This window comes from Cydia splendana, chromosome 27, assembly GCF_910591565.1.
Source record: "Cydia splendana chromosome 27, ilCydSple1.2, whole genome shotgun sequence".
NCBI lineage: Eukaryota > Metazoa > Arthropoda > Insecta > Lepidoptera > Tortricidae > Cydia > Cydia splendana.
The window spans coordinates 1,145,069-1,164,568 of record NC_085986.1 but is presented as its reverse complement, the minus strand read 5'-3'; the positions used below and the strand labels follow the sequence as shown (position 1 = coordinate 1,164,568).

General features: G+C 39.1%; 2 protein-coding genes across 2 annotated transcripts in view; one reads left to right on the top strand and one right to left on the bottom strand.

Annotated features, from left to right (window-relative positions):
- The first annotated feature begins 842 nt into the window (after positions 1 to 842).
- LOC134803865 (probable pseudouridine-5'-phosphatase) lies at positions 843 to 16,282 on the top strand. The gene is made up of 8 exons (XM_063776694.1): positions 843 to 1,019; positions 5,067 to 5,149; positions 5,595 to 5,730; positions 7,316 to 7,446; positions 10,493 to 10,591; positions 14,941 to 15,000; positions 15,492 to 15,556; positions 15,803 to 16,282. Exons 1-8 carry the CDS (start codon positions 932 to 934, stop codon positions 16,053 to 16,055), a joined length of 915 nt encoding a protein of 304 aa, XP_063632764.1. The 5' UTR covers positions 843 to 931; the 3' UTR covers positions 16,056 to 16,282.
- Positions 16,283 to 17,580: 1,298 nt separating this feature from the next.
- LOC134803850 (fatty acyl-CoA reductase wat-like) overlaps positions 17,581 to 19,500 on the bottom strand; it is a 41,102-nt gene continuing 39,182 nt past the window's right edge. The window contains exons 12-13 of the mRNA XM_063776679.1: positions 18,500 to 18,633; positions 17,581 to 17,701 (exon numbers count right to left, since the gene is read on the bottom strand). Coding sequence (XP_063632749.1) covers positions 17,597 to 17,701; positions 18,500 to 18,633 — 239 coding nt within the window. The 3' untranslated portion in view covers positions 17,581 to 17,596. The remainder of the gene's footprint in view (positions 17,702 to 18,499; positions 18,634 to 19,500) is intronic.

The window sequence follows — 19,500 nt, the reverse complement described above, 5'->3', positions numbered from 1 at the left end:
AATAGCTTAATAAAGTGTCAATGTGGCGCTACGGTGGACATTCTGGGCCACCATGGCCTCTCATGGGCTCGAAGCGCTGGAAGGATCCCCCGCCATGCCAGTATTAATGATGTCATCCGTCGGGCTCTTGTTGCCAAAGTACCAGCAGTCCTCGAGCCCAGCGGTCTGGCCAGGGTCGGCAAGAGGCCCGACGGAATGACACTGGTGCCTTGGAGCATGGGTCAGCCGCTAGTTTGGGATGCTACTTGCGTTGACACCCTGGCACCGTCCCATGTTCCAGGCACCAGCGCTGCGGCATCCTCGGCCGAAAGCCGTAAATATAGTAAACATACCACTCTAAAAGGTGCATAGACAATATCAACATATAAGTATACGTGACCATAGAGATTTCAGTGCTTCATCTGATATAACATAAATTAAAAAAATCTAATGTCAGATCAGACAGACATCAAAATTCAAAATTTAATAAACAGATCGTTTTTATTATAAATCATTATAAATCAGTTTTAACACCATTCTCTCTTTTAAACAGGTTTGTTAATAACTTAATCTGTATTTAGATATAAATAAATAGACAAATACTTTTCGGGGTTCAAACCCCGCCTCGTACCAATGAGGTTTTTGGAACTTATGTACGAAATATCATTTGATATTTACTAGTTTTTCGGCGAAGAAAAACATCGTGAGGAAACCGGACTAATCCCAATAAGTCCTAATTGCCTAATATTTACCAGTTTTCACACCTACAACTTTGCCCAGTTCCCCGGGCAAAGATAAACAATGTCCTAACATTATGAGGAAACCGGATTAATCCCAATAAGGCCTGACTGCCTAATATTTACTAATTTTCACACCTACAACTTTGCCCAGTTCCCCGGGCAAAGATGAACAATGTCCTGGCAAAATTTCGCTCGTCGGCCCTTCGCGAGCAATGATCCAGATCCCTGTCAAGTTCTACTGCACCAGGAAGTTTAAGAAAGTGACCCATTGCCTTTTCGACTTGGACGGGACGGTACTTGGTAAGCAATTATCCATCCAATACCTTTAACCTTTAAAGCGCCATAGAATTTGTCATCGAGCGTGCTCGTGTCGCCGGGGGGCACGAAGTTATACGAAGTTTTGTCTTATTTATCAGACCGCGGCGAAATGAGCCCGATTTTGTTTGTCTTGTATATCAGACTACGGCGGTTAATAGGTTAAACGAGCAATTCTTGTATATTTATTTTGTAATATGGCGATTGTCCACTTTTAGTGTTTAGCAGTAACACTTTGGTTTACTGCGACATAAACGCGTATTGCTTGTGTCAGCGCAACCTAACGTGTATATATAGGCAGGCATTTAGAGAATATACGTTCTTATACTATCACACATAAGGTGTTTCAATACATACTCCCTGCTACTGCTCGAAACAACATAACAAGATCTCTCCTGTTATTTGATGGCGACCTTGCCAGGATACCAAAAACAACAAGTACTATATCTTGTTATTTGATGGCGACCCAGACCAGCGAACCAACGAACTAATACTCAAGAAAGAAGAAAAAATCTACCAAGACTACAACCCAGATAACCAATCACACTTTCAACGCAAGAATCCACGCAGTCAGAACCAACCACCATTAAGAACCAAGAAAAAAGAAGAACCACCCAACATCAACCAACCAAGAAAACCAAAACCAAGTTAAGAAGAGAAATCAAGAAGAGCGAAGATCGAAGAGCGTTGTCCAGGGTTTCCCGGCTCGCAAACCAAAAGGTGTCCAGGGTTATCCCGGCCCACCATAATCATCGGAAGCAGAGCCAGCCAGCCATATGAAGCGTCAAGCGAGTGCCACGTGGAGGTGCCAGCTCGCCAGGCCGCGTCAACAACTGCCAAGAATGCCGGTCGCGAACTCGCACCGGACCGGACGAAGACGAAGCCGAGGACGGCCAGCCACGCAGCAATAGGATGTAAATCCTACGTGTAATTTAGTATTTTATTTAATTTTCTCTAAAAGCCAGCATTTTTTTTTCCAATTCAGTAGCAGTCATATTTAAATCATTCATAATTATTAAAGGTTGTCGCTAAACTCAATTTCGTTTCGAGCATAAATAATTTTCATAAGAAGTCATAATATAATATAAAAATTAAAAGTGTCGAATAGTGTCCTCAATTATGTATGTTGCAATTTGCAGCGCGTGCCCACGTTGTGCGCACGTCGACAGAAAACTTAACTAGGCCGCGAGACTTTGCCGCGAGTTAGAATATTTTAATAAGCGATGAATGAAATTTGATACATCGCATAACGATTAAGTAATAAACAACTCAATTCAATAAAATTATTTAATTGTTTTTGAGTAATGATTAATACTTTAGCTACGTGTCGGACTGATCACCTGATATACAGCGAAAGTTTGATTTATTACATTTTTTTTTTTTGAATTTTGGAAGTTAAATAAAAGTGTTTATTTTATAAAAAACCTTACAGTACGGTACAAGTTTGAGAAGTTTTAAGGAGTTTAATAGGCATTCGTACAATGTGACCTTATAGCTAGAGCACTAGTCCTTCGTACTTGATCATAGTGTGATATACAGTATCCTCCGTGAAAGTTGTCGGAGACTTTTAAGTCTTAATGTATTTGTGTCTCTAGGTACAGGCAGAGCCGTACAGCCTGGCCTGATATGCCGCTATTATTGTGTTTTAGGGTGACCATGCCCTCGGGTAGCCAATCCCGCGTGTAGTTATGAAGTTCGGGTACGCACGGGAGCGTAGCCCATGATGTATTGATTATAGGGTGACCATGCCCTGGGTAACCATTCCCATTAATTATGTTAGGAGCTTAGGACTCCGTCTTAATACGGCATTAGTTATTTTTATTACGAGATTTATAGGGTACCGTAACTATAAACAGCGAGAGTGAATATTTTAAAGTTGAATACCAAATGTTTTTAAATGTTTTAAAGTTGAATAGTAAATGTTTTAAAGATGAAGAGTAGGTAAATGTTTTTAAAGAACGAGATTTATATTTTATGAGAAAAGGAAGTAAATTAATATTTTAACGTTTGAGAGATGATAACATTTTAAGTGAAGATAATATTTTCTTATTAAAAGATAACGATATTTTTTTACAAGGACTACGACATTAATACGACACATAAAATCAAGATAAATAAAGATTGTTTGCATTATACCTATATAATTTATTAACATTTTTTTTTATTGATTTCAGAAAAAATTGTAAACAAGTAACATGCGTTTAATTTTTTTCTTCTGCCACCCCGGCGGTGAGAGGAACGTTCGGGGGAGGTGTAATATGGCGATTGTCCACTTTTAGTGTTTAGCAGTAACACTTTGGTTTACTGCGACATAAACGCGTATTGCTTGTGTCAGCGCAACCTAACGTGTATATATAGGCAGGCATTTAGAGAATATACGTTCTTATACTATCACACATAAGGTGTTTCAATACATACTCCCTGCTACTGCTCGAAACAACATAACAAGATCTCTCCTGTTATTTGAATTTATTTATATACATATTTCGGGGATCTCAGAAACGGCTCTAACGATTTTGATAAAATTTGGTATGTGGGGGTTTTCGGGGCCGAAAAATCGATCCAGCTAGGTCTTATCTCTGGGAAAACGCGCATTTTTGAGTCTTTATATATTTTCCGAACAAAGCTCGGTACTCGCAATTTGTACAAATGTATGGGCGGTATTTTTTTATCAAAACTCATGAGGTGAAGAGTTAGCTTGGCCTCACTAATATTAATGTTAAGGTGGGCAATGCTGCGACATGATCACCATTATGCCCTCTTTTGTTGACTATGCCTATTTCAGACTCAAACAATATAACATTTTAAAAATGATTTACTTTCAGCCATTGCAAAAATTGATGAAATCTTTCTTTTTCATTAAGTATAACTAATGGCTAAAAAAACTAAGTATATGTCGACCCTGCTCACAAAATTTCACGAGAATCTGATGAGAAATGCAACCTATACTCTGTATATTTAGGTATTTAAATAAAAGTAAACAAATAATTTGTACATTTACAGGTAGGGGTCATCCATTAATTACGTCACACGAATTTCTAGGTTTTTTTACCCCTCCCCCCCTCCTTGTCACACTTGGTCACATTTGGCAAACCCCTCCCCCCTGGTGTGACGTCACATTTCTTCAACGAAATCGGCACATATTTATTTAATATTTTGTCAAAATATTTTTGACAAAAGAAATATTAGTAATTTTATAACCCAAAACTGATTAAGAAATAAAATTAACGAATAAAAACGATTATCGTTTCAAAAACTTTTTATTTAACTGTGTAGCGAATAAAATAATTTAAATACATTTTCGGTTACTGATGAAGTTAAAAGTGACGTCGCAAAGTTTGTGACTCCCCCCTCCCCCTTGTCACAACATGTCACATTTTCTTGACCCCCTCCCTCCCCCTAAACGTGTGATGTAATTAATGGATGACCCCTAGTTATAACATTTATTGATTAACCAACCAAATACAAAACCATGCACCTGGATCTGTCACTGAACGACCTGACATTTTAACCTACATTATTTGATCATGTAATGTTTTCATCTACCCTCAACTGGCTTAAGGAGCCATTTGACGGTAGATTTTGTTTACTCTTTTTTAAATACCTAAAGATACAGCGTAAGAACAGCCGGACATAGTTACTGAAAGCATTTTTGCCCAAATTGAAACTGTAGGTAACTGTGTTCTTTTTAGCGATAAGACCGCCTGTTGTTTATCTCTGCTTGTGTTTCTGTTTTCTTTTATGTTGATTTCTTTTATTGAGGTGTGTAATATAGAGTAGGGTCATTCGCCAGTAACTGGCCACCCTAAACTAAAAATGAATTCTATTCACCTATAAACAGAATTCATTTTAGTATAAGGTAGTTAGTTATTGAAGGCTGGCGAGTTATGGAAACCTTATACTAAAATTAATTATGTTTGATAGGTGAATAGAATTCATGTTTAGTTTATGGTGGCCAGTTATTGGCCGGTGGCCACCTACTGGCGAATTACCCTATTTGTATTGTATTCTTATACAAATATATTTCTACAGATTCCGAAGTTGTTTATCAAAAAGCAATCAGGACGATCTGCGAAAAATATGGAAAAACATACACCAAGGATCTGGAAAATGAGGTAAGTACAACAGTCAGCATCAAAGAGATAGTGACGACCAAAGTGGCAAATATTTTGTTGAAGTTTAGTTTAATTTTATTTTAGTAAATCCAGTAAACTATTTCAGTGCTACGGCGCCTCGGACCGTGACCTGTCAGAAACAGTCGTGCAGCGCGTGCTGGTGCCGGTTTCCGTGGACTATATAATCTTATCTAATCTATAATCTTATTTTATCTTCAGTGCTACGGCGCCACGGACTGTGACCTGTCAGAAACAGTCGTGCAGCGCGTGCTGGTGCCGGTTTCCGTGGACTATATAGTCTTATCTAATCTATAATCTTATTTTATCTTCAGTGTTACTGCGCCTCGGACCGTGACCTGTCAGAAACAGTCGTGCAGCGCGTGCTGCGGCCGGTTTCCGTGGACTATATAATCTTATCTAATCTATAATCTTATTTTATCTTCAGTGCTACGGCGCCACGGACCGTGACCTGTCAGAAACAGTCGTGCAGCGCGTGCTGCTGCCGATTTCCGTGGACGATTTCGAGCACCAACTCACCGACCTCGTCGGGAAAGATGTCTCCAGCGCACCATTACTGCCTGGTAAGTCTATGGCTGGCTTTCTAGGTCTTGCGCAACCGATCTGGCCTAGTGGGCAGTGAGAGTGACCCTGCCTAAACCGATGGTCCCGGGTTCAAATCCTGGTAAGGGCATTTATTTGTGTGATGATGTATTTAAGTAGGCATTTATATATTTTAAGGGGTGGCTACAAAAATAACTACATCCACGTTGCCATGGAGGTTTCGGGATTATACTGAGCAACTTTTATCATGGGACCAACCCCGAAATCGCGTAAAAAAATTTGGCTGTTTCATACATTTTGGCTGGTCCATTTTCTATGGGAGGGTATTTTTTTTAGTATAACTCAGTATAATCCCAAAACCTCCCTGGCAACGGGAATGCAGTTATTTTTTAGCCACAGTGTATACGTCGTTGTCTGAGTACCCACAACACTAGCCTCCTTGAACCGTGGGGCTTAGTCAATTTGTGTAAAAAATATCCTATCTATACTATGAAGTATTTGAACAAATTAAATTATTTTTCAGAAAATATTTTAATTTGTTTTTATCAAGTAGAAACACTACTATATAAATTATAAACTGAAATAAATGTCATATACTAAGAAAAAGTGACCAAGGCCTCCAGTGCCCCAGGCTGGAATCGAACCAGCGTCCTCTGCTATCGCGGCAGGTGCCTGAACCACTCGGCCACCGGGCCACAGCGACATTAGTCAAATTTTCCAAGTATATGCACTTCCTACTGAAGGCTTGTGGCGCCCCCTAGCCATCTCTAAGGTAGAACAGTATGGTTCGAACCTTCTATCTGGATCATTCTCATGATGATACCGAGCTAGCGAGAGAGATGGCGCTGCCAATCAATACTATGAAGTATTTGAACAAATTAAATTATTTTTCAGAAAATATTTTAATTTGTTTTTATCAAGTAGAAACACTACTATATAAATTATAAACTGAAATAAATGTCATATACTAAGAAAAAGTGACCAAGGCCTCCAGTGCCCCAGGCTGGAATAAAATAATTTAATTTGTTCAAATACTTCATAGTATTGATTGGCAGCGCCATCTCTCTCGCTAGCTCGGTATCATCATGAGAATGATCCAGATAGAAGGTTCGAACCATACTGTTCTACCTTAGAGATGGCTAGGGGGCGCCACAAGCCTTCAGTAGGAAGTGCATATACTTGGAAAATTTGACTAATGTCGCTGTGGCCCGGTGGCCGAGTGGTTCAGGCACCTGCCGCGATAGCAGAGGACGCTGGTTCGATTCCAGCCTGGGGCACTGGAGGCCTTGGTCACTTTTTCTTAGTATATGACATTTATTTCAGTTTTCAAATATCCTATCTTCCTCAACCTAGCGTTTTCCCGGCCTAGCGCCAGGGTCCGCTTTCCTGCTCAGTCTTCTCCACTTTGCCCGGTCTTCGGCATCCTCAGGTGTGAGATTGTTCTCTTCCATGTCCGCAGTCACGACGTCCACCCAGCGCTTCTTAGGCCGCGGCCGCGGTACCGCGTGATCTAGAAAACGCGCCCCTCACGCCGCGCCGTCGCGTGTCCTAAAAATGTCCTATAATATTTATTAATTATTTATTTATAAAAAAATATTGTTGCAGGCGCCGAGCGTCTTCTGACGCACCTGTACGACTCTAAGGTCCCGATAGCACTAGCGACCAACAGTACGGAGCGTGCTGTGAGGATCGCCGCACACGCGCGACCGAAACTCTTCGCGCTCTTCAACCACAAGGTACGGCAGCGCGCAGGTGACACACCTCGTCTTCTGTCAGACTTGTATGACTCCAAGATCCCGATAGCACTAGCGACCAACAGTACGGAGCGCGCCGTCAGGATCGCCGCACAAGCGCGACCGAAACTCTTTGCGCTCTTCAACCACAAGGTACGGCAGCGCGAAGGTGACACATCTCGTTTTCTGACAGACTTGTATGACTCCAAGGTCCCGATAGCACTTAGCGACCAACAGTACGGAGCGCGCCGTCAGGATCGCCGCTCAAGCGCGGCCGAAACTCTTCACGCTCTTCAACCACAAGGTACGGCAGCAGGCAGGTGACACACCTCATCTTCTGACGCACTTGTACGACTCCAAAGTCCCGATAGCACTAGCGACCAACAGTACGGAGCGCGCCGTCAGGATCGCCGCACAAGCGGGACCGAAACTCTTCGCGCTCTTCAACCACAAGGTACGGCAGCGCGCAGGTGACACACCTCGTCTTCTGTCAGACTTGTATGACTCCAAGATCCCGATAGCACTAGCGACCAACAGTACGGAGCGCGCCGTCAGGATCGCCGCACAAGCGGGACCGAAACTCTTCGCGCTCTTCAACCACAAGGTACGGCAACGCGCAGGTGACACACCTCGTCTTCTGGCGCACCTATACGACTGCAAGGTCCCGATAGCACTAGCGACCAACAGTACGGAGCGCGCCGTCAGGATCGCCGCACAAGCGCAACCGAAACTCTTCGCGTTCTTCAACCACAAGGTACGGCAGCGCGAAGGTGACACACCTCGTCTTCTGACGCACTTGTACGACTCCAAAGTCCCGATAGCACTAGCGACCAACAGTACGGAGCGCGCTGTGAGGATCGCCGCACAAGCGCGACCGAAACTCTTCGCGCTCTTCAACCACAAGGTACGGCAACGCGCAGGTGACACACCTCGTCTTCTGACTGACTTGTATGACTCCAAGGTCCCTATAGCACTAGCGACCAAAAGTACGGAGCATGCTGTGAGGATCGCCACACAAGCGCGACCAAAACTCTTCCCGCTCTACAACCACAAGGTACGGCAACGCGCAGGTGACACACCTCGTCTTCTGACTGACTTGTACGATTCCAAGGTCCTGATAGCTCTAGCGACCAACAGTACGGAGCGCGCCGTCAGGATCGGCGCACAAGCGCGACCGAAACTCTTCACGCTTTTCAACCACAAGGTACACACATTTTTTTAATACTACGTTGGTGGCAAACAAGCATACGGCCAGCCTGATTGTAAGCAGTCCCCGTAGCCTATTCAATTCAATTCATCTTTATTGCTATGCACGCTTGCAACTCCAGAGAAGTTACATCTGAGAACCTTCCATATGTGACGTCCCACGGTCAAAGGTACCTTATGGCGGGTATGGAGTTATGCATACCCCAGTAATCTACAATAAATAAGCTATCGATAACACAAAAGATCAACCTTCTAGGTTGCGTAGTTACAGAGATATGATTTTTTGAAAATAATGTTGTGAAATGAGCAACTTTACGATAAAGAAGTTTTAAGTTTAGCCGCCTCAAAAACTATGTTCCTGAAGTAAGTTACATAGTTGACTACAAATAATAATGCCTTATATATCTGAGATTAAAAAAATATTGCGACTTGTTCTGTAATGCAAATAGAAACTTTTGATATCGACTGATTTATGTGTATACTAACCAATCTCTTGAAAATAAAGTTTTATTTCATTTTCACGATTGATTGCAATGAGCTCTCAAGATTTAAATTTTATCTATTAGAAAACGACACTGACAGACAGTTTAAGCAAAAAACAATACCGATTTAGAGGTGAAAATGTATTTTCTGACTTTTTCATATAAAATCACAAAATTGAATATTTTTACTTTTAATGTGACACACAATCAATTTTTCTGAGCACATATGAAAGAAATTCTGTCATTCAAATGAAATAAATCCTAAAACCCCAACTAAATACTGTATTTAACCCCTTATGCCACTTTAAACTTACATAACAATAACAGTATTTGCTCCATACATTTACGAAAAGGTACCTTATGGAAATAAATCTAATAATACATCACTACAAAATATCAATCATATTATAGTTTATCTTTTATGAATAGAAAATATTAATTTACATTAAACTGCCCCCAATTTAATTAGTTCTTCGTCATAATAATCTTAAAAAAGACCAATAATTTGTATGTAATGAAAAGGTACCTTGTGGTCAAGTTACATGATGAGGCATGATGATGATGGAACAGTTAGGATAAACTAATAATATTTTGGGGTTAAGATGGTATAAATCGTCTATTTCTTATCAATAATATATTTCGGTTGCTATTGAAGATAAGCGGCATTGAGGTTCAATGACCTCAGATATTCCATAAGGTAATGCGTCGGGTATTGGCATTTTTCAGCAAACCAATGGCTGATTTACTGCATGCGACCAAACCAAATGAAGATTATTCTAGTTAAGAAAGACTTGACGAGAGTAACTTTGGTATAATAGCAGTCTACTTGGATTTGTGATGTCGGTCTATGTACGGTTATAATATTTGCGAGGCGCCCCAACCAGAACTGAAATTATCAAATTAGTTTTGCAGAATGCTAATACAGTTCTCTACCAAACTTCTTTTCCCGTATTGACTAGTTTTTTTGGGAATTTTCAATCTTTTTTCCATAAGGTACCTTTTCTACTAAACTCTGAGACGACATTACTAGGCTTATAACTAACTTATAACAAAAATAAAAACAGGTAAACAAACGTTACGCATTAAGGTTTCAGATCACACAATAAAAAAATATTGAGCATTTTTTCACCTCTTTACAAAACATTTAATATCTCCGAAACTAGAAACCCTCATAAGGTACCTTTTCCCGTGGAACGTCACATATAAAGATTACAGTTGGCAAACAAAATATTGTAGGTACCTATTTAATATTTTAAACCAGAAACCATAGAAATTGTCTCGGTTTTGTGAGATGTGGGCAAAGCTGGCGGTGGGCAAAGTTGTCACCTTTGGGCAAAGTTGTAATTTCCTTATTTCCTTAGGTGTGCGCTACGGACCCCGAAGTGGACCGCGGCAAGCCGCACCCTGACATCTACCTCGTCGCTGCCAGCCGGTTCCCGACCAAACCTAAACCGGGACATGTAATGACTATTCGGCATTATTCGGCCGAATGTTACCTACTATTCGGCCGAATATCTGTTGCACCTAAAATGACAAAATTACACATTAAAAATAACCGCTACCACTATATTTAATTTTAATATGTTTTCTTGGAAAGTTGTTAAATACGAAGAGCCTGTTCTTGAGCATTTGATTACAAGTAATTTTATTTTTATCATGGGGCTGATTTGATTGACTCTATCTACATTCACTAGTTCTGAGCAACAGAAGTTAAATCTTAGCAAACGTTGTGCTTTGTTGGCGACTAGATTTCATAATTAACGTGACTCAAAATGTTCGCATGTTACGTATACCGAATATTCGGTCGCCGAATATTTGGCGCTTCGGCCGAGAGAGGGGCCAAATATTCGGTATTCGGTATTCGGCCAAAACCACTATTCGGGGCATCTCTAGTTTCCACCAGAAATGTGCGAGGGATGTGTTTGTTAACCTTTTAACCGCCATAGAATTTTTAATTGAGCGTGCTGGTGTCTACGGCGGTGCGATTTTACACGAAGTTTTGTTTTATTTATCAGACATTGGCGAAATAAGCCCTATTTTGTATGTCTTATATATTAGTCTGCGGCGGTTAAAAGGTTACTTAAGAACCTGAAGATTTGAGTTTCTGACAATTGTCAAGATTTAGAAGAATTGTAGGTAATAGTGTAGTAAATGAAGCAAGTTGTTGTATGGAGACCCATGCATTAATTTCTCAGTTGATGAAATTTTGCTTGGTTATTGTATAGTATGAGCCGAAACTAACATATAAATATCCAAAAAAAAACACTCCTATTGAACCGAGTAATTCCTCAGTCCATAATTGTTTTACTAAATAAGTTATTTGTACCAGTATGTGATACTTACTATAAAAAGATCTAACACTTTTGTCAAACATGAGAATATTTTTTTATGATAATTCCTTTTTTCGACGCTCATTTTCATCGGAAAATTGCTCTGTAATTTTTTTCTTCTTATATGATCTTAGAATATAATTTGGCGTAGTGGGTAAGAAAATCCAAAAAAAAAATGCGTACCCAAATGTCTGTATTATAGATTTATAGATCTATTAAAAACTGAGAGTGGAAAATTTCTCAGCCTGATTTCTTTTTAAATATATACTAAGTAGTCACGTATACACTTAAATCCAAAATATCCAAAAGAAATATCATCCAGAACACCGAAATTTTGGAAGCGAAGATAAATCCATCCCGCGATTACGCAATAATGTACCGTCTTGCTTTAGCAGTTAAGTGCAGATTAGCGTCCTTGTGCTACTAGTACGACCCGACCGCGTGACCCGCAGCCCGCACTTAAGAAGGGAGTTGTCGTTGTCACTGGTGTGTGATTCTTTACACTACATTAACAAAACTGTACCGATATTCGGAACCTAATAATAAAATTGAGAGTGGCAACACTGTAGTGGGTCGTATTGTCCTCTTCTAGCATATACGTCCCTCTCTCTCCCACACTCTCACCAAATTTCCAAGTCATTGGCTTGCTGTTTTTCCATCTGGCAGGCCGTGAAGCTAAACTGCTGGTGAGTTTTTGAATTTGTACCCCAGTTTAACTGACTATGTATATTGAAAAACAGTTTCTAACGACTTTTGCCGTTCGAAATAAATATTTAAATTTAGTTGTCCGTTAAAATGTCTAGCAAATAAAAACGATCCGGAATAGTGATGTGCAAGTGTTTTCAAAGGCTGCCTGTGCGTACCGTGGCTATGCTAATGAATATACTAAAACACATATCTTAGAAAACACATCGAGCTGGTAAAGCGTGCACACGCACCATTAGAATTTAATTTTATACCTACATTAAGTCTCTTCCGAGTCTTGTTAGTTTAAATCTTTGTGTGTGTATAATATTGTTTTCTTTATTTATCTTAGGTCTTACGTTAGGGTTCTATAATATAAAAACACTTATAAAACAATAAAAAATACATATAAACATTATAAAAAACCTAACCTAGAGTGCCGCCGGCAGCGGGGCAAGGCCCAAGCTTCTTCTTCTTCTTCTGCATCTGGCCCTTGATCCAACCAGCGAACGGCGAACACAATCAGCGAACGGTTTAATAGCGAGAGTCTCTCAAGATGTTGGTCGAGACTCTTCGCTATTAAACCGTTCGCGGATTGTTTTGTTTATTATTACTGTATTGCCAGAAAAATATTTTGAAATAAAAATTTGTTCAAAGTTTTAGCTCGAGATTTTGCTCTTTCGAGCTGGTCAGGGGTCCTTTTTGGGATTTTTTGTATTTTTCGGGTCTGTAAATTATTTCTTTTTTTGGCATTTACCACGTTTCCAACTGAAGTTTTCAGCTTTTTCGCTGCATCTCGGGTAGAGGCCGATGGATTTTGGCAAAACAAGTCCACTATTGCCGCGTCTAATTTTGGGTTCACGCAGCCTTTTTTGCGGCCGCGACCTGGCAGATCACCTGGCATATTAAAGTGCCCAAACTTATTTATAACTTTTCGCACACCGTCTTTGGATATTTTAAGTATATCGTTTTGCGAGTTGCCGCATCGAAATACCCTTTTCTGTACAATATGCGACTATAATTAGTTTACGAATATTTTTATTTATTCTCGGCATTTTGATTTTATTTACTCAATGACAACTAATATATATTTTTCTTAAACTTAATCATACTTATTTTGGAATGTCAGGTAGTAGCATTGCAAAAAGTTTCTATATAGTGTTAGTGTGTAAGAAGACTCAACTTTAGGTGGCTACTTTTTTCCGTGAACAAGCCTTATGCTGAAAACAGTTAACATTTGTACCGTGGTTGGTAACGAATACACCCCTAATTTAGAATAAAAAAGTCTGAGTACGTCACGTACGACCCCCTACTAAACAAGATACACTAAATTATCAAAAATGTCATGGTCGTAAAGGACATTCATAGTGTTTTTGACCAATTTTAAAGGACATTAACTTCTTTCATATTAAATGTATAGATATGTTCGCTAATTTAGGTTAAAAAGACTAACATTTTGAGTACTTTTCTCATACACATCAAACATCAAAAATATATCACCATTAAACAAAAAAATCGCAGTTTTCTCGCGCCTCCTGAAAAATAGCATTTTGTCCTTTACGCCAATTGAACCCAAAGGTATCGATCGATATGTACAATTTTGAGACAATGACTTGGAAATTTGCTTTGGCTAACTGTCAGTGTCAAAAGCAACTGCCTGATTCGGAAAGGACAATACGACCAACTACAGTGTTGCCACTCTCAATATTATTATTAGGTTCCGATTATGGTAAGTTATTAATTAGCGTTTTATTTTTGTGTAAAACGCTGTCATTTAGTGATTTAGGCCGACCGGTACCGCTCCCTCACCCCGCTTGTACACCCCACTCCCTACACATTGCTCCCGATATGTTTAGTTTTTAATACGCTCGTTCTTTTTTTGGATGTTTTTATAGTTGAATGGAAAGAAAACTGTGAACTTAATTCAATAAATAAAATGGATAGAGAAATTTTCCAAAGCGAGTAAAAAGGCATTTTCTGAAAATAGTATAGTTACATGGTAATTTTTTTAGATTTTCATTTTGTAGGTATAAAACGACAATAAAATGGCATTCCAATTTCCAATGAAAAAATTAGACTGAGCAATTTTCCAGTCCAAGACACGCCAAAAAAATATTTTTTATTAATATTGGTATTTCTGCTGGGATATTTTTTTTGATATTTCATATATTGTTGCAATACGTTACATGAATATGTCCGATGAAGAAAGTTTGAACGGAGCATTTTTCCGTAAAAAGATATTAACGATTTAAGACTTTAGGTATTTACTTTAATTCTATTATTATTATTCTTTAGAAATTTATACAATACTTTTTATTTATTGATACTTTATCATACTGTAAAGTTTTTTCTGGCTGAGGAATTACTGCGGGGTCCACTACCTTTATTTCCTACACTAGTAATTCTTGACAGGAAATGAGTTATATGTCGGAATTTCGTGACAATTGTCGTGTTTCATGTGACAATTGTCATAAACTTAGCAAGAGAAAAATCTGTTTTTTTCCGATATGATAAAGTTTTTTTTAATAATACAATGATGGTGGCAAACAGGAATACGGCTCGCCCGATGGTAAACGGTAACCGTAGCCCATGGATGCCTGTGATGTCAGCAACGGTGATGTTTTACAATTGTCGCACCTGTCTCCGATGTGAAATTGGGGCCAGCTCGCGCTTGCGCCACCTAGCGGTCATATCTGTCGTAATAACCGCGGTTTGTTAGAGAGTGAGCCTTCTGTACCTAGTACTATTATTTATTCTGCTGAAACGCTTAATAATTTTGTAATATTTTCCGTCAGTGTCTCGTGTTCGAAGATTCTGAAATCGGAGTAATAGCGGCGGTCGCAGCGGGCATGCAGGTTACTACTAAATACCTACATACACATATATTTTAGTACATATATTCATCCTTACTAAACTTGTCCTGAAAGTACTTATATTTCTCTATGGTTCAAATCAAATCTTTTTCCATTCCATTCTCTATGAACAGTAGCGACTGTTTTTAGTTTCAGCAATCAAAAGCAGACGGGTCTTTAGGGTTCCGTACCCAAAGGGTAAAAACGGGACCCTATTACTAAGACTCCGCTGTCCGTCCGTCCGTCCGTCCGTCTGTCACCAGGCTGTATCTCATGAACCGTGATAGCTAGGCAGTTGAAATTTTCACAGATTATGTATTTCTGTTGCAGCTATAACAACAAATACTAAAAAGTACGGAACCCTCGGTGGGCGAGTCCGACTCGCACTTGTCCGGTTTTTTTCTTACGGTAGAAAATAAAAGAAATATACGCTCGTGTACGGAATGGTCCCTATGACAGAATTGGCCGCATTGACCTTATTTTCTATTTTACAGGTGGTGATGATACCGGACCGACGCTTAGACCGTCAGAAGACGCGCCAAGCCACCATAGTCCTAAGGTTAGGTCCTGGCTGTTTCAATACCCGCCATAGGGGCTATTCCGTCCATGAGTATATATTTCTTTGATTTTCAATTGAAGGAAAAAATCATTTGCTTTTGATTGCTGAAACTAAAAGCAATCGCTGCTTTGTCGATGAAATTGTCAATTTTGTTCGTTGTTCGAGAAAAACGTTAGTGGATGGAATAGCCCCTATGACGGTATTAGCCACATTGACCTTACTTAAGTTAAAACTTTTATTCCACAGATCTCTACGCGATTTTAAACCTGAAGAGTTCGGCCTGCCACCCTTCCCCGAAACGCCAGCGAAAGGCAAACCCACTTCAGCCCGCGTCGAACAAGACCCTAAAGCAGAAAACAATGAAACTAAGAAGGATGTACCCGTACAGCCGACTGCTTTGCTTGTTGAATACACACCCAAGTCGTCGAAAATATCTAAAATGTCAAAAATAAGGGCGCAAATGACACTTTTGATGGACAAGAAAATACTAGTTGGCTAAACATTTTTTGGAAAGCTTTTGATAAGGTTGGCCCATGTTTCTACTGACGAAGAATGTTTTTAATGGAATAAGTATGTAGTAATCACTTTCGACAGATTATTTCTAAAATGACCACAAAAACCTAAAATAATTTTGTCAAGCTTTAAGCCAACGAAAATTGATGCCATACCCGGTGTCTCTCAGGGATCATTGTTGGGACAACTGTTGTATAAAATTTATATTAATTATATCATGCTTTCCTTTTTTAAACCCTAAAACCGTAGCCATTGTGTTTACTGATTTACAATGAATAAATATCAATCATTGCATAGCTCTTTATAGTGATATAGATTTGCTAAATATAGTCAACGAATAAAATATCGAAGAAAATGATAAAGAACATCGATTGATTAAACCAAGATGGGTAGAGTTAGACCAAGAAAAGTCTGCAGCGATTTTGATAGCCCACGCAGTGCAAGTGTCATTTTAAACGTCAAACTTCTATGAAATTTATGACGTATAAATAACACTTGCACTGCGTGGGCTATCAAAATCGCTGCAGACTTTTCTTGGTTTAACTCTATGCTCATCGAAATAATTTTCAAGTTATTAAACACTACTACCTGTCTACAAAATAACCTATAAAATGACAAGTAAGAACTTAATAAAATGAATTACTTACAATTTGATTTTGAAAAGCTAGTTCTCCTATTTATTCGAAAAATAATCTAAAACAAATTAAATATATTGAACAAAGTCTGTATTTTGCAAAATCATTGTAAGAAAAATGATAAAAGTGATTCTTTGTAAATGAAATGAAGGTTTAAGACGGTAGTTTTGGAAATAGGGCATATTGTAGTCGGGGTTTTTTTGAGTGAGGGACAATTAGACATTTTACGATAGGGTTATTTCCGTACACGGCGGGAAGAAGTTGATAAATGGCGAGAAAAAATTGAAGAAATTTGAACTTTATGTAATTTAATTTCTTCAATAAAATATATCGAGCTATCAAGTTCTTCCCGCCGTGTAAATTTTAACCATTTAACTGGGAACTCCAGGAGTGTTTAACTTTGAAGGTTCAAAATAATTGTAGGAAACATATTCCTTTTGCCTTATAAATAATTATATGTACCTATGTATACACTGCTTAATACTTACAAAATACATTGAAACTTTGAAAATTGTTTTTTTTTTTTTTAGACCGAAATCGGTTACAATCGTTTTTGATAAAGAACATTCGATCCGCACACCTAGCACACTTTTGCTATAAATAACACAAGAACCTTTTATCTAAGATGCTGGATTTAATGTATTATACTTAGGGCATACTGAAAATTTCTGGACGGGCCTCTTAGAAAAAATAAGTCTTCTCATATATCAGAATCCAGAAACTTTCAGTATGGCCCACGTAGTAGTAGTAATCACTTTATTGCACACAACACAGGTTTACAGTCATAATATTTACAGAAATAAAGGTACAAAGGCGAATTTATCCCTGTTAAGGATTATATATATTAATATGTATTTAATTAAAAACAAACTTAATAATTAATAAATATTTATTATAAACTAGCTAACACCGAGACAAACCAAAACACGTAACTACATAGCTTATAAATGGCGTAAAGATACAGCGCGCCGACCAGGTAGTTCAGCACCTTGAAGACCTGAAAATAAACTTATTATTAAATATTTAAATATAAAAATATTTGGGACAGAAGGTGATGACGTAGGGCAGCCGAACTACGCAGACAATACAGAGCTCTCTGGCGCAAATGTACAAGGAGACCGAATCCCAGATGAGCTGGGACGAGGGTTGGCCAAAGATGAAGAAGAAGAAATAATTGGGGACAAAGTTACACAGATCGACCTAACCCAAATATATTGATATGTCAGTACGCGCTTCGCACGCTTGAATGCCCGACCTCACGGTGTAAAAGGGACTGTTCATAAATTACGTCATCGTTTTTGGAGGATTATTGACCCCTAAAATCATCCAAAAATCATGCTTCGAATGACCCCGTTTCCCCCTACGTCATGCTACCATCATCCGATGTCCAGACCCCCCCCCCCCCTAATTTGAAATGACGTAATTTATGAATAGCCCCATTAAGCCCGCTCCACACTCGTGCGTGAATAACGCCGCGATTGGAGCGGGCTTAAGGGGCGCCGTTGTGTGAGAGCGCACTTCGCGCGCTCTGAATGTCGGGCTAGCCCGACCATACAGTGTAAAGGGCGCCGTGCATGTCAGAGCGCGCTTGGCGCGCTTGAATGTCGGGCTTAAGCCCTTGCTACGTGGTCGCCGACAAGCCCCCAGACCACGTGGCCTTGGTCCGTCCCGGACCGTGTAGACAGTTGTTTCCAACAAAATTTGACCAAAACTGACCAAGGACAGACCAAGGTCAGACGATTAGTAGGCTTGTCGACGACCGTGTAACAAGGGCTTTAGCCAGACCCTAAATTACCTGTTGCTTCTTGACGGCATAGTTGGTGTCCCGAAGACCATCCTTGATGATGTACTTCCTCAACCCGATGGCCCACATGACCAACTGTTCGGTCCAGTTCATCTTCTCCACGTCGAAATTGTATATGTCTTTATCTATAAAAAAAAAAACTTAAGTAATTACTGTATTACAGTACAGTTATTGTCATTAGGTACTTTATTTTTTTAAAGAAGGAAGTATAATATCTCTCTGGAATCTGGAATACATCTTATCACAATTGTTAGTAACGAAAACTAGTAAGTAACATAATATTATACCCGTATGTTACATAAATCTTCATGACATCTTCCCCTCCACATGTAATCAACTTTCTATGGAGGGAGGGTCACTTAACTCTGCAGCGAGGGTTACCAGATGACAGGAATTTTCCTGACATGTCAGGAATTTTGGCCGTTTGTCAGGAATGCGGCCGGAATACGAAAATGTCAGGAATTTTAGTGAAATAACAGACTTTCCTATTATGTACCTAAACAGGGACATTATTCAAATTTACTTACATAAATCCAAAACAAATCGTTAACCAATTTATCAAGCATACATAGATAGAGTTAGACCAAGAAAAGGCTGCAGCGATTTTCAAATCGAGGAAATCTCAAATTTGGATCTATATACACCGTGTTTTTATTGAATTCCATTAACTTCGGGGTATAGTTTAGTACGTTTATAAGAACTAAATGGCATAGTTAATTTTCAAAAAAAATTTTTTTTTTTGTTTTCTTTTTTTTTTTTTTTTTAAGTAATTAAATGTAGCATAAGGCGTTGTTGTAACACGGGCATTACATTTAACTCAACCAAACAATTGAAATCTGTGACATATCAATGTCATTTCGTACATCAATCGACCGAGATTGTACTTAAGTTTAGTAGCAAATGTATGAACTCATTCTAAACACTAATCAATATGTAAGCCGGCCCTAAGGCAAGTGTACACGCTTGTAGAGGCCTTATAGGAAAAAAATAAA